This window comes from Passer domesticus, chromosome 5 (genome assembly GCF_036417665.1).
Source record: "Passer domesticus isolate bPasDom1 chromosome 5, bPasDom1.hap1, whole genome shotgun sequence".
Lineage (NCBI taxonomy): Eukaryota > Metazoa > Chordata > Aves > Passeriformes > Passeridae > Passer > Passer domesticus.
The window spans coordinates 3,065,755-3,080,739 of NC_087478.1; the positions used below are offsets into that span (position 1 = coordinate 3,065,755).

General features: G+C 41.5%; 1 protein-coding gene across 9 annotated transcripts in view; it reads left to right on the plus strand.

The window, feature by feature from the left end:
* The window catches only part of ITIH2 (inter-alpha-trypsin inhibitor heavy chain 2), a 31,650-nt gene that overhangs the window by 8,790 nt on the left and 7,875 nt on the right, over nucleotides 1-14,985 (plus strand). For 8 of the 9 annotated variants that reach the window (XM_064421717.1, XM_064421723.1, XM_064421719.1 and 5 more), the window contains 11 exons: nucleotides 87-161; nucleotides 5,202-5,237; nucleotides 5,960-6,132; nucleotides 7,651-7,755; nucleotides 8,055-8,217; nucleotides 8,746-8,853; nucleotides 9,578-9,706; nucleotides 10,353-10,469; nucleotides 11,643-11,811; nucleotides 13,436-13,561; nucleotides 14,551-14,732. In XM_064421717.1, coding sequence (XP_064277787.1) covers nucleotides 87-161; nucleotides 5,202-5,237; nucleotides 5,960-6,132; nucleotides 7,651-7,755; nucleotides 8,055-8,217; nucleotides 8,746-8,853; nucleotides 9,578-9,706; nucleotides 10,353-10,469; nucleotides 11,643-11,811; nucleotides 13,436-13,561; nucleotides 14,551-14,732 — 1,383 coding nt within the window. Of the gene's footprint in view, nucleotides 1-86; nucleotides 162-2,098; nucleotides 2,223-5,201; nucleotides 5,238-5,959; nucleotides 6,133-7,650; nucleotides 7,756-8,054; nucleotides 8,218-8,745; nucleotides 8,854-9,577; nucleotides 9,707-10,352; nucleotides 10,470-11,642; nucleotides 11,812-13,435; nucleotides 13,562-14,550; nucleotides 14,733-14,985 lie in introns of those variants that run through there. The other variant, XM_064421725.1, reaches the window with a different exon arrangement.

Consider the following 14,985-nt stretch of genomic DNA (forward strand, 5'->3'; position numbering starts at 1 on the left):
TCTTGTAAAGTGCTAATCAATAATAAATCAAGTGCTAAATCAAACAGTAAGGCAGCAGCAACTCTTTCTTCTTTTCCCTCCTCTAGGAAGTGGAAAACCTGATTGATCTGGAAATTGATGGATTTCCCTCAAGCTCCAAGGCCAGAAATGGCAGGTACCAGGTACAGTACCCAGAAATGCTTCAGAGACGAGGGAAGCCAGAATGCCTGGGAGCTCTCTCCAGGTGTCTTTTTCCATGTCCAGGGTTGTGAGTGTGCAATCATGTGGGACAGCTGGTTTTTATAGGCATTGAGACTTCCAGACCTCTGGCTGGGACAAGAACTGCTGCTCTCCCTTAAGCACAACAAGGCTTTGTTCTGTATCTGTGCTCCTGAGCTGATAAACAATGGAGATTTTTGTACAACTTCACATCTGGGGAAAATCCCATTGAAACAGGTGAGGTTTATTCATGAGAAAGTGGAAGAGGACTTCAGATACTGGCAAGTGCAGGCTGCAAACATTCAGTCCATGCATTCTTATTTAACTCTGGTCAGAGTGACAGTGATGAGCTGGTGGCATCTGAGATCTGGGAAGAAAATTTGTTTCCAGCACTTACGGGTTGCAGATTATTTTAGTTGGTTGTCTGGGGAGACAGAAAAATTTAGAGCAGCATTGCAAGAGTTTTTCTGTTTTACATGGTAGCAATTAATGATAATACTCATTAAATCAGTTGTTTGAATGTATTAAATTTTTCATTACACTGCATGAAGGAAGTGATGATCAAAGTGGACCTTGTCCTCCACCAAACTCTGGTGCTGCTTTTCTTGAGCTTGTTCAATGTAATGAAAACAAAAAATCCTCTTGAGTAATGTTGGATTTCCCAGAGTCTTTGAAATCACACAGAGGCAAACCTGATTTTCCTATATCCTAAGGCTTTGGATGGAACTTTTTGGTACCTAAAGCCTGCATAGCAGTGCAAGAAAATGGCATATTTTAGCTTGAGTATGAATCAAGCCTTCTCACACTTGCCAGTCCAGTATTTAAATAAATGAATCATGATCTAAACAGAAATCCCTCCTAGCTGCACTTCTTCAGGGCATCATTTCTTTCCATTGTGTCTGTATCAGTACCATATGTATTGTGTTGCCTCTGTTCCCACAATTTCTGGGTATGTAAAGGCACAGAAATATGCATGAAGTAATTGACAATTCTACCACTGGTTTCATTATACCAGTTATTGCTTTTATTCCCATACATTATTTCCTATCTTTTACCTATCAAACAAATCTTTGCAAACCAGTGGAACAAAGATCTCAGCTAGTCTTATATTAGTTGAATTACAATAAAATATAATAGTTTAAACTGAACTGTGCAAGTCATCTTGAGACAGCAGCCCTTGGCCAGCAGCAGGCACACAGTTATTTCCTGTTCATCACTACAGGAAGGCTGTCTCCCAAATTATTTTTCAGCACTATGCTTTTCTGCAAAGAGCTCACCAGCCCACTGGCAACCAGGCAACAGAGCTCCCTGCAGACCCTATTGATTGGTTCTAAACACAGAGGATGGTTTTCTAGATACAGATGAGGTATTTTGCTATTTTGCTCCTGAGTGACTCCCAAAATACTGTGCCTCAGGTGTGTGCATGGTCCTCGTGACCCCAGCAGCAGAGTTCCATGGGCTGGAATGCAGGTGACCTTGTGAACCTCTATATGGTGGTGCTCAGCTGTTATCTCTGTTTGGGAGACAGATAAAGTGTCTAGACCTGTGAGGCACCCTGTGAGGTGGGATGTTCTGCAACACATTGCCCAGATCTGGGTCCTGATCTCTGGCTGTCCAGAGGTGGGTCAGATCACTCCTTTTGCCTTTTCTGCCTTCCTGGTTTTCCCTCCAAGAGAAGCAGCACAGGAAGGATATATGGAAAGATATAGGGTGGAATGATAGAATCGTGGCATGGTTTGGGTTGGAAGGGACTTTAAAGCTCATCTCATTCCAACCTCCCTGCCACGGGCAGGAACACCTCCCACACCTTCCACTAGACCAGGGCGCTCCAAGCCCCACCCAAGATGGAACACTTCCAGGGATGGGGCAGCCACAACGTCTCTGGACATCCTCTGCCAGGGGCCCTCATACTGAAGAATTTCTCCCTAAATCAGCTGGTTGGAGACTCTCCCAGCTGCCAGGGTTTAAACGTAACCAAACAGACAAGGATCCATCTGCAGCACTGTGAAGACAAACTGTCGTAGGTCTGAAATTTCTCTTCTTGCACCTCACAGTGAGAATCCCTTGAAAGGATTGTGAAGAGGCTGCAATGGATTTGTAGTGTGTTTAAAAACTGCTTAGGAAATTAGAGGGAAATAGGTAAATTATGAGGGAACAGCCCCTCAAATAACTGGAAGGGCATTGCAGGTACATCATAAACATGGAATGGTTTGGGTTGGAAGGGACCTGAAAGATCATCTAAGTCCAAACGCCTGCCATGGGCAGGGACACCTTCCAGGAGATCAGGTTGCTCCTCCAACCTGGCCTTGAACACTTGCAGATCACTTCTTTCTGGTTTCTCCTGTGGGGCATATGCTTTTCGACATTTTTCATGCCCCAGTAGAAAAGCAATTTCTGTCAAATGCAGAACATCTGTGATTGTGCTGTCCTTATTTTACTAAATAGCTGCAATGTCCACCTGTGCACAGTGATTTGAACGAAGATCACTGTGAAGAGTTAAATATCCATGTCCTGCGCAGGTTTCAGGAGAAGATGCATCTCAGTATCTGAAGACAGACCCCAGCATCTGTCCTTCAGTTCCTGAGGCACACATTGCCTTCATTCTGATTAGCAATTTGGCATGCATGAGATGTGGCTCAAGATCCTGGTTTTGTGCAGTGATCAACAGGTCTGGATGTGCTTTAAAAGCCAGGATCAGCCATGAATCCTCATGCTGGAAATAGTCTCAGGTACCACAGAAGTCTCTGTTCTCAATGATCACATCAGCATCCAGACCTGAAGCAGGATCTTCAAGGCCAGGTTGGGTGGGGCTTGGAGTAACCTGATCTAGTGGAAAGTGTCCCTGCCCATGGCAAGGGAGGTGGAACTAGAGGATCTTTAGGGTCCTTTCCAACCCAAACCATTCTGTGATTCTGTGTTTCCCCAATTCTGGGGTTCAGGTTCCTGAAGATGAAGGTACAGCTATGCTCTCCTGGCCTGTTGGAGTGGCTGCCCTCTGCAACCTCTGAGTTCCCAGGGGTATGGCTGGCCCAGCCCATGTCTAATCTCTAACAACAGCCATGGCAGTCACTACATGTGCAGTGGTAAACTCCCTCTCCTTCAGCTACCCCCTCTTCTGCACCAAGAACTATCAGGAGGGAAACCTGGGCATCGTGAAAGCTTCAACCACCATTCCTAAAGTGGGTCAGGAGCCCTAAGCTGAGAACCAGAAAAGCACCCCAAGTAAAACAAAACCCCTGTGTCCTAAGGTCTTGGCCTTCATCTTTCCAAATTTATTTTTTTTTCAGTTAATGTTGGTTTAATTTGTATTCAAGCTGGTGATGTTCCCTGTGCCAAGGGTATGTGTGGGGCCAAAAATCACTCTTCATGGCCTGGTCCTTTATCAGGTGTGAAAATCCAATTCACTGTACAGTGAAGATTGTGGGGTGTGACAGGATCAGTCTGCAGAGGGTCTCTAGAGAGCCATAAACTTCCGTATCCTAAAATCCTAGTCTGAATGGTTCAGATAGAAAATGAAAACCTGCATTTGTTTTAGGTAGGGAGAAATCCTCTCCATCTGCCTTTAAAGGGTCCTTAAAATCATATCTTTAACGTGAACTTGCTCTGACATCCTCATCTCTTACACAGCACAACATTTCCCTAGAACAGTATATTAATTAGCTTCAAATGAACTTAACAATTGCAGAGCAAATCTTCCAGTGCACCATGGGATTAAAGCTGTTTTCATGAGCATCTTCTGTGGTTTTGGGTCCTCTTGACCCTGGAGAGCTGAGCTGGCCTAGGTGAGATGATAACACAAAGTAGATGTCTGCATTAAAAAGGTGCATCTAGGTGAGCCAAATTCCCTTTCAGGAGATTAATAGAAAATTTCCTTATGGGGGAGAATTTTTTGGGAATTAAAGAGAATTATTTGAATGGCCACAAGATGTCAGCACCTTGCCATAGAAATTTCCATTTGGCGTAATTCACAGGGCAGGGGGAAAACCACAACCATTAATGAGCAGTTTCGTGTAAGTAATGAATGCATAACTAATTTCCATAGGCCCGAGCATGTAAATGTAATATTGATTACACAATGAGTTTTTAAATTTATACATAGTGCATATAATACATAAATATTTTCTAATGTAAATGGCTAAAAAGTGAGCCAAAGAAGTCTGGAGTTTGAGGTTTTTTCACTTTTCATAGAAAAACAAAGAGAACTTTTCTGTTAAAAACAAGGGTGTCTGAGGATGACTTTCTGCCAGCGTGATTTGCTTTCAGGAAGAATGTTTTTCTAGAAGAGAATGTTTTCTTTAAAAATAAAATAAAAGACAAAGAAAGAAAGCTGTCCTGTTTATGATAGGTTCTGAGGCACAGCTGGGAAATCACATGCTCCAACATCCCATGTAGAAATACATGAAATAAGATAAAAGGAATATTCACACCTTGTCTGGGAACTCAAACTAATTCTCATTCATGCCCAGAGAAGTGCAATGGATCTGGGAAAGAGTCTGGAGCACAACTCTGAGGAGGAGCAGCTGAGGGAGCTGGGAAGGGGCTCAGCCTGGAGCAAAGGAGGCTCAGGGGGGACCTTGTGACTCTGCACAACTCCCTGCCAGGAGGGGACAGCCAGGGGTTCGGGCTGTGCTCCCAGGGAAGAGGGACAGAACAAGAAGAAATGGCCTCAAATTGTGCCAGAGGAGATTTAGATTGGATATTAGGGAGCAGTTCTTCAATGAAAGAGTTGTCAAGAATTGAAATTTCCCATGGAAGTGTTGGAGTCACTATTGCTGGAAGTATTCAAAAAATTTATGTAAATGTTTAGTGGCCCTGGCAGTGTTGGGTTAATGGATGGACTTGATCTTAGATGTCTTTTCCAAACTTAATGTTTCTGTGATTCCCTATGATTCTATGATTCATAATCTTAGAAAACTGTTTTTAGACACTGATTCCTGCCTTGAAACAGCCAGTCAGTGTTCTTAGCTTTGCTGAAACATCCCCTCCATATTTTTCTTTTCCAGCGGAGCACATCTGACTGGGGGTACGATGGAGATCTGGTGAGTATTTTTCTTCCTCTGTGGTAAATAATACTGAACAAAGTGATTTTCTAGTTAACCATTTTTTGGAAATCAATCCCTCTGTTTGTTCAGCTCCTTGTTTTTACTGCTGGTTGGGTATTAACCTCTTTTCTTTAAACAGAGTGCTGTTTGCACAATACTATTGATACATCTGCTCTTGGAGGGAGAAGGATATGGTAAATATGAAGAAATAAGCATCAAAAATTAGAAAAAGACAATGTCTTAGAAAAACACTTAAGTACTGTTATCCTTCTGCTGTGGTTTACCCATTTACAACACTAGGCCAGTAACCAATGCTTCAAGTCTCCTCTGTTTAGGACTTCTATGGAAAATGTGAGCTCTCTCCTCCTCATTATATGATGTTCAGGATTACTGTGTAGCTTTCCATGCTGGATTGCACTCACAGAGTCATTCCAAGGACTGGTTGCGAGGTGAAAAGCAAGGAAAACCTTCCAGCTTAAAAAATGCCCTCTTTCAGCTGAAATGTTATAATGAACTATATTCACGTGAATATCCTGCCACAATTTCCAGGTAAAACATGGAGATGTCCTGAACTTGGGCTCATGTCCCCTCTAGCTGCCATATTGTAAGGAGAAACAATTAAAAAGAAGCACTGAGACCATAAAAATGGTTGATATGGTCCTCTAGGGCATTTTTTCCAGCGGTGCCCTAAATTTCTAGAGCGATTTTGTCAAATGCAGGTGGAGGATGATGACAAGGTGGGTCTGTACAGCTACAAGGTGCAATCCACCATCACATCCCGGCTGGCCAACACCATGATCCAAGCCAAGATGGTGAACAACGCCAGGCGGCCCCAGCCCATCATGTTCGACGTGCAAGTCCCCAAAGGAGCTTTCATTGACAACTTTACCATGTAAGTAGGGGTCAGGTGGTGTTTGACTACAAGCCTCTCTGAGATGAATACAAGAGGTGAATTAAAACCTTTAAAAAATTAAGATATATTTATGTATTTTTAAAAATTAAGATATATTACTCCACATAAATATGGAGTAAAAGTATAAGTTTTAAGTAAATAGAAGTATAAGTTATAATTTTAAATAAGTAGAAATACATTTTAAGTACCTTTAAAAACTGTATTAACTAGTAAGGGCCCCAAGGCTAATTTTAAAGTTCAATAACTTAACTCCAAACATAACAAAAACATAACAGAACTTTACTTACATCTCTAAAATAGATAGAACTATATGCATAAATAAATAGAATTATTCACATAAATAAATAAACATGTATGTAAATTTGAAGTAAGAAAACAAATAATATAATTACATAAATAATATTATATACATAGTTTTTAAAGTAAAAACTAACACTACTTTCACACATTAAAATCAAGTTTAGATTAGTTTAGAAAGAATATTTTAGAATCATGCTTTTATCTAATTAGTTGTTTTATGTATAAAAATCCCCCTGTACTAGCAAAAAAAGCAACAAGAAGAAAAAGAGAAGAAAGAAAAAGAAAAAACTATACCTCCTGCAACTACTAAAAGCATCAGACTCTATGTCAGAGAACAACTATTACTACTACTACCACTGTTCCTACATGGAACCTTCGAACCCTAGACCAGAAAATTTTTAACACAAACATTAATACTTTAACACAGACTTTAATACCTTAAACTCTTTACCTTTGAAACTGAAAATTGTCATAGTCATTGTCATAATCATATAACAAACAACTTTATACCAATTAATAACTACTCATGTCTCTTTGAAGGCCCAACTAAAACTAAAGGTATCAGCCTCATCTTCTGGAAACATTCAGTGGGCTGGGAAGGAATATTTGTAAACAAAAAAAGTTCTCCTTATTTTCCAGGTTCAGTGTAATTTTTGCAGACTTTCTCAGGAGGTTCATGCATCAGTCTGCCTGTCTGTCCAGGTCCTCCTCTCCAGTAATTATTGAGCTGTTGGTCAATATCAACAAAAATGGACAAAAGTCTCAAACAGACTAAGCCTTGCCAAATTAAAGGAGAGAGACCCAAATCAGAGCCTTCACTGAACAGAAACTGGCCTGGTTCAGTATCTATTCAGAGAGGCAGCAGCCAGGTTGCTGGTCAGGAGATATCCTGATCCATGTTCCAAACAATCCATGACATCAGGAACTGCCTTCCCTGCCCAAAGCATGGGGAAAGTGTAAGGAGCTGGAGGAGAGCAGATCCTCCTCTGAGCAGAATGGTGCTGGCTACTTGAAATAAAAATTAGGTAGGGAAAAAGATAGAGTTCTAGTGAAAATCAGAATTCATTACTTTGGGGTAAAATAGGAACCTTGTTATTTCTTTCCCACCAGCTTAGATTTCACTGATGTAAACTGAAGAAACAGTCCTCGATTGTAAAGTTGTTTCTTTTGCAAGCTGACTGTGTTTCTCTCTCCTAGGGATATCAATGGTATCACATTTACCAGCCATATTCGGGAAAAATCTGAAGCCAGAAAAATGTATGCTCAAGCAAAAGCCAAAGGCAAAGCTGCTGGAATAGTCAGGTATAAACACTCTGGCATATGGGTTTTGTACTGAATTTACTCGCAGGAGAACTGAGATGACCCATCCCAGGAGTAGATAGATGAGGGGGAATCCTGGAAAGGAAAATGCTTACTTACAGCAGCTATTTAATTTTCATGAACTTAAACTGTATTTCAGCTCTTGGCTCTGCTAGCAGACAAGTGCAGCTCCCTGACAGAGACCACAGTCAGAATCAAAAGCCTCAATCTAAAACAAAGTGCAGCTAAACTTTTCCTTCTCCTTGTATTGTCTCAAAATAACCCCACAGCTGATTTTTCAGGAGCAATGCCTTGGACATGGAAAACTTCCAAACCGAAGTGAATGTGCCCCCAGGAATGAGGATCCAGTTCCAGCTTCACTACCATGAAATGATCCGAAGGAAGCTGAGCTCCTACGAGCACGTCATCTCTGTGAAGCCAGGACGCCTGGCCAAGCACTTGGAGGTAAAGCAGAGCTGGGGTGTGTAGGAAGAACCCCACAGGTGAATCCTTGCTGAGAAAGCACCCACAGTTTTCAGGGAGGTGTTCCTGCCCATGGCAGGAGGCATGGAAGTGGATGAACTTTACGATCCCTTCCATCCCGAACCATTCTGTGATTCTAAGACAAATCATTGATTTGGAGGGACAACCAGAGATCATCAGCTCTCATAGGACAATCATAAAGTGATACCTCATACCTCATGAAGTTGGGGGTTTTGTGAAAATCGCTGTTTCAAATAAATGCAAGTACTGTTTGTTTTCCTTCAGTCAAGTTTACACAAAAGTATAAAAATGTCAAAGCTTGTTTGGCCGAGTGGTCCTGACGTGAGTCAGTCATGGTTCAGGAGATTCTCAGCTGTGTTTACAAGTGGGGACAGGACACATTTGTTCCTCACTAGACCAGGTTGCTCCAAAACCTGTCCACGCTGGCCTTGAACACTTCCAGGGACGGGGCAGCTCTCCACAATAAATGTCCTCCCTTCCTGCCTTCAGGTGGATGTCCGCATCATTGAGCCACAGGGACTGCGCTATGTGCACGTTCCTAATTCACTTGGAGATCATTTTGATGGAATCACCACCATCTCCAAGGGAGAGAAAAAGGTAACCAGTCACAGATTGCAAAGAGCACAAAACCTTCAGTTTTCAGGCTTACTCTACAGGGTGCTGGCAATTTTTTGTATCTGCTGGAAGCATGCAAAAATGTGGCAAAATCTGTCTTTATTTCCATAGTAATATGAGAGGCAGTATTGTTTCCTGATATTCAAATTCATCCCCATTCCTAGTTTAGCAAATTATTTCAGAGGTACTATGTGTCTATATTAAGTCTTGTCTTCTCAGGCAATTTCAAATTATCCAGTTAAAACAGCAAAAATGCCATAAAGTCTTCATAACCAATCATATGACTAATGAAAATGTTCCCTACTACTCAATTCACAGACAAATGGCAATCGTCTTTGGGGGGAAAAAGTCAATTAGAAACCTATTAAAAATGTTGATAAAATTGTGGATAGTTTCAACTAGGAAAACATTAAAAAAACCAAATGTATTGCTTAATAGAAATGTTTTGCACAGCTCTAGTTGAAATTTTTGGTGCTGTAGATGGGTCATGTGATTTGTGTCACAGTTGCTACTACTGAATCAACATATCCAGGCAAACCTTAGTGCTGTTTTCCTTCTGAAGTGACAAAGTCCATTTTCCACAAATAATGAAAGCATCAAAGTGTTCAGTGAAATCAGATATTTCATGAAGATGTGGGGTCTCTTTGTGTCAATCACCCCCTCTCACACAACACCTGGCTGACTGATGATCTCTCCTCATTTCAAGGCCCATGTTTCTTTCAAGCCAACAATGGCTCAACAGCGAAAATGCCCCAAGTGCTCATCCACGGCCGTGGATGGAAATTTTGTGGTGCAGTACGACGTGAACAGAGAAACCACAGGGGGAGAACTGGAAGTAAGTGTGGCTGCTCATCTGAGGCCAGAGAGCTGTGAATAAAGGAATTGCTGTCCTTCAGCAAACTGTGCTAAACTTCATCCTTCAGGGAAATAAGCATGAGGACGAGCTCTGTATCCAATTGAAAGAACAGAGGGATTTTAAGTGGGCAGAATGGATTTATTTAATTTATGACTAAGACATGGGCTTACATATAGTAGGAGAAGATTCCTGTCATGTCCAAAAGCCAATGTCTTTATACCTGGCAGCACTCTGGTGATTTAATGTAGAATCAGAGGATGGAGTCATTGGATGTTGTACCAATACATCACAAGGAGACAACCAGAACATCACTATTTTTATGTTAACATGAAGCTGAGTTATGAGGTTGAATTATTACAGGCAGAACAGTCTTTTTCAAAGCATTTTTCATTTCTCCCTATGTTTGAGAACCAGGCTCTGCCTTTATTGAGTAAAAATTGTGTAAGGCTACAGAGACGTGCAGAGATGAAAGTTAGAACTGGCCAATAAAGAAGAGAAAAAGACAAAAGGGAAAAATAATTAGCTCATTAAGAAAATAAGAATTTTCTGCTCTGTCGTTGTCTTGAGTTTTCTGAAATCTTTGCTGTAGCTCATTTCACTGGGATTTTTTTATTTTATTTTACAGATTTTTAATGGCTATTTTATTCACTTCTTTGCTCCGGAAAATCTTGATCCACTGCCCAAAAACATTTTATTTGTTATAGATGTCAGTGGCTCGATGTGGGGAATAAAAATGAAACAAGTAAGTGTTTGACTTCTGTTTTGAGATGAACATCCTGCCAACTTTCCCCGTGAGCTTTACCATGCAGTTCTGTAGCACACTGGCATTTAAAATTAGCAGCTTAATTTGGAGAAGAGTTGGAACCAAAGACTTCATTATTTTACCCTATTATTTATAATGCTTCTTTCATGTTTTTAGGAAGAGGTGGTACTAGATTTTTACTCTAAATTTAAATTTTAATGGACAGATGATAAAATATTTTGCAAAGGCTCTGACCCCCTTTTTCTCTAAGGCTCCATACTGAATCCTGGGAAAGTCTCAGTGGGGATACTATATCCCTGCTTTCCAAACATGGATGAATTGTTGACAGCCTTCTGAAGACCATTAAGGATTGTTTAGACAACATAACCCATAAAGGGGAAAAATGTTAAAATAAGATATTTTAGTCCGCAAGAGAAAATGCTTCAAGAAAGATAATCAGCCTCCAAATATGCAAACAGTTTTTCTGAAAGGGAAACTCATCAACTGACTTTCATGCCCAGAGAGGGTAGAATAAGATGGAATCAGATGGATTTGCAGCAGGAAAGGTTTAAGTTATATATTAGGGAAATCCTGTAGGTCGGAGTGCGGAGTTTGGGAGATTGTATATCATGTGTCACTGAAGGGTTTTAAGAGCTAACTGGACAAACATTAGCTGGGGATCATCCAGGTGTATTTGAATTTCCTTCAGAGCATAAGAGTAAGGCTTGGTAGATTGCTTCCTTTGGGAAATCAGTGCTGCAAAACTGGGATGCAGGTTAATTGTCACTTGTTTCAATCAAACATTTCCAAAGAGATATTACCCAGCCTGAAACGACTGTAGACAGAGCTAAATCTGCTGAGCTGATCCGAGCAGTTGCTCTCTCCTGAACCATAAATTTTTCTCCCTTTCACTTCACTCTGTGTTAGCATGAGTTAAGCAAGTTGTGCCACATGAATTTATCCTTCCTAATTGCAATTTTTCTATGTTTCTTTGGTGAAAATGTAGACATTACAAGAAGTACAAAAAAAAGATTTGGATAGCACATTCTAACTCGGATTTCAGTGCTCATGCACTTATTCCTCATAGGCTTCTATTTTCCTGTGGTCACAAGCTGAGAAGAGGCTTTCATAAGCAGGAAGCATAAACCTGTCTTCTCTTAAACTTCTCCTCAGACCATCGAGGCCATGAAGGCAATATTGAGTGAGCTCCGTGCTGCTGACCAGTTCTCCCTGATCGACTTCAACCACAACGTGCGGTGCTGGAGAGATAATCTGGTCTCAGCCACCCCGTCGCAGGTGGAAGATGCCAAGAACTACATCCAGACAATCCATCCCAACGGGGGTATGAGGTTTTGATTGCAGGGTGCTCACAGAAGTTGCATCTCACAGGAATGGGTGCCTCAGACAGCCTTCAGACTGTCAGAGTATTCCTACAAAAAAGAGTCTGATTCCTAAAACAGAAAAAGCATGCCTAAAAGAAGAGCAAGAATTGCAGTCTATTATACTAGGGGATGAGATAGTGTTTCCTTCTATGGTAGATAGAATACAGACCATAGAACAGCTGCCTTTAGTCTCCTACCTCCCACCTCAAAGATCCCAAATACCACTGAAAGATGAAGTGCATCCCATAGGCCTGGATGAACAGGCACATGAAATATTCCCTAAGCAGGGAATCACAGTCATTTGCCCTGGGCTGGCAGCCAGCTGAACATCACCCAGCAGTGTGCCCAGGTGGCCAGGAAAGCCAATGGTGTCCTGGCTTGGACTGGCACTTGTGTGGCCAGCAGGACCAAGCCAGTGACCCTCCCCTGTGCTGGGCACTGGTGAGGCCACTCCTCCAGTCCCATGCTCAGTTTGGGGCCCCTCTTGATGGGAAGGACATTGAGGGGCTGGAGCATGTCCAGAGAAGAGCAATAGAGCTGGGGAAGGGGCTGGACCACAAGTCCTGCAAAAAACAGCGGCAGGAATTTAAGGACATGGTTTAGTGGTGGGCTGGGGTTAATGGTTGGACTTGATCGTAGAGGTTGTTTCCAAGCTTCAATGATTCTATGAGCTACTAAATACCATGTGGGCAAACTGTTTATCCTTTTTGTGCCTTCATTCCCTGTCTGATAAACAAGAACAGATGCCTTTTTCAACTGCACAGGTCTTTGGAATGAGCTTATGATGATTTTAATCTGCCACTCTCTGAAGTGCAGTTCTGGATTTGTTATTCAGTTATTCGTGCATCAATAGTGTGGAGAGACTCTCCTTCTTGTGCTGTGGCACCTTCGTCTCCAGAAGTTTTCACTACAATGAACATGAAGTTATAGACCTGTCCAAAATCATCAGTGTGTTGGAAATAGGAAACCAAGCTCGATATATGAGTGACTGACTTTGTTACCCCAAACAGAATTGACAGATAAGCTTAGAGATCAGCTCCAATCTAGCAAAGCCGGTTTAAATGCATCATTTTATTATCTTTTCTCTGGAGCTGCTGATTTGTTTTTCTTTCTTGACAAAAAAATACCTATTTTCTGCTCAGCCTTCAGATTTCTGTTCCTCTCATCCTGATTTCTTACTCTGCTCCTTCTGTGTCACAAATCAAACCTTAGATAAGTTCAGCAAACATATACAAGAGCAAACTCTTGTTCAAGGAATGGGCTGATGGCCAGAACAGGAAGTTTTTCCATGCTTTCATTCAATCGCCTGCCTGCACACCCAGTAATTCTTCCCACACCAAGTAGTTCCCAACACCACAAATGGTCACACTGGAATTAGTGAGGGGGAGTGGAGGAGCCTCATGAAGACAACAGCCTGGGATGAAAAAGGGAACCAGAGTGCAGAAAGGTTTATCTAAACATCAGAGAGGAGGGGTTTTGCTGCCTTGATCTCTGCTCTTGTGCCACTTAACTCCACTAGAATCTTAGAACTGATCTGGAGTCAACAAGAATAAAAAATTTGTTTTCTTCCTGTGTCTTTGACAGGCACAAATATCAATGAAGCTCTTCTCCGAGCCACTTTCATCCTGAACGAAGCCAAAAGTTTAGGCATGCTGGACCCAAACTCAGTTTCCATGATTGTATTGGTGTCTGATGGAGACCCAACAGTAGGTAAGGATCCTGCTTGGGGTGAGAAGAAAGGCTGGTGGGTTAAGTCTGAGAACAGCAACAAGCAGACAATTTGGCAGTAAGTTAAAAAAATTCCATTAACCTTTCTTCCAATGCCTTCTGCTGCCCTTTTGCCAAGTGCTAGAAGTGCCACAGAAGCACAGAAGCTTTCAAAAGATGAGCAGGTTGTTGTGCAGGTTATTAATTTTTTGCAATTTACAGAAGTGCACAAGTCCTGTAGGACAGGTAATCGAAACAACCTTAGAGAAATTGGGCTTTTGAGCAACCTGGTCTAGTGGAAAGTGTCCCTGCCCATAGCAGGGGGGTTGGAACTGGATGATCTTTGAAGTTCCTTTCAACACAAACCATTACATGATCCTATGATTGTACAAAAATTTCCTCTTCCTATGAGCTTAGCCCGCATAGACCTGTGGAGTCACAAACATAACAACAAAAGCAGGAAAAGAGAGTGGAAATTAAATTAATTTGGATTGAATTTGGTACAGAGCAAAGCAATTGCTGACTTGAAGATGTCATGTCAAAAAACTCCACCATTAAAAATAAGCCTGAAAAAAACCCCACAGTCCCAATGATGACAGAGAACATCTTAAGTATGAGAAACAAAGTAAAGTCTTCATGGAGGTGTCTTAATCTGCAGAGATTGTGAATCACTAATTCTGGGAGAACTCTAGATGTGCTAGAATTTCAAATCCCACTAGGAAGTTACTAAGAGCCCTGGATATACAATGAAAACACATCAGATATCAAAATAGTGTCCAAAAGGATTGTCTTCAGTGCAAACACTTTGTTAATCTCTATCCAGGAGGAGCTCAAACGTTGCTGTAGGCAATGAAAATCTGGCATTGAGCTTGCTGTCTTGATTTCCCTAAAATCCAGAGAGAACCAGAGACACAGGGAGAGCAGGAACGTGCTCACCTTGATGGAGACTTTCCTGTTGCTCAGGTGAATGTCACCCTTTCTGTGTCTCCAAGGTGAGCTGAAGCTGACAACAATCCAGAAAAACGTGAAGCAGAGCATAAAGGATGAGTTCTCTCTCTTCTGCCTGGGGATTGGGTTTGATGTGGATTACGATTTCCTGCAGAGGATCGCAACTGACAACCGAGGCATGGCCCATAGGATTTTTGGAAATCAGGAAACTTCTCTCCAAATGAAGGTGAGTTTCTGCCTCATTGCCTTTGAAACTCTCCTGTTCTGTTCACAGCTGTAACTCCACTACCAAGAAGTTCTCAAAACCCATCCTTTCTTCTGGAGAGTCCTGCAAAATATCAATTGTATTTCAGCTTAAGTAATCCTAGTTGCAGTTTTAATAATATCTATAATGCATACTTTACTTCCCTGTGTAGGATTAATATTCTATAAAACAGCCTTGACTATAAAAAAAGATTTTCTGAGTTAAAATTAAGGCC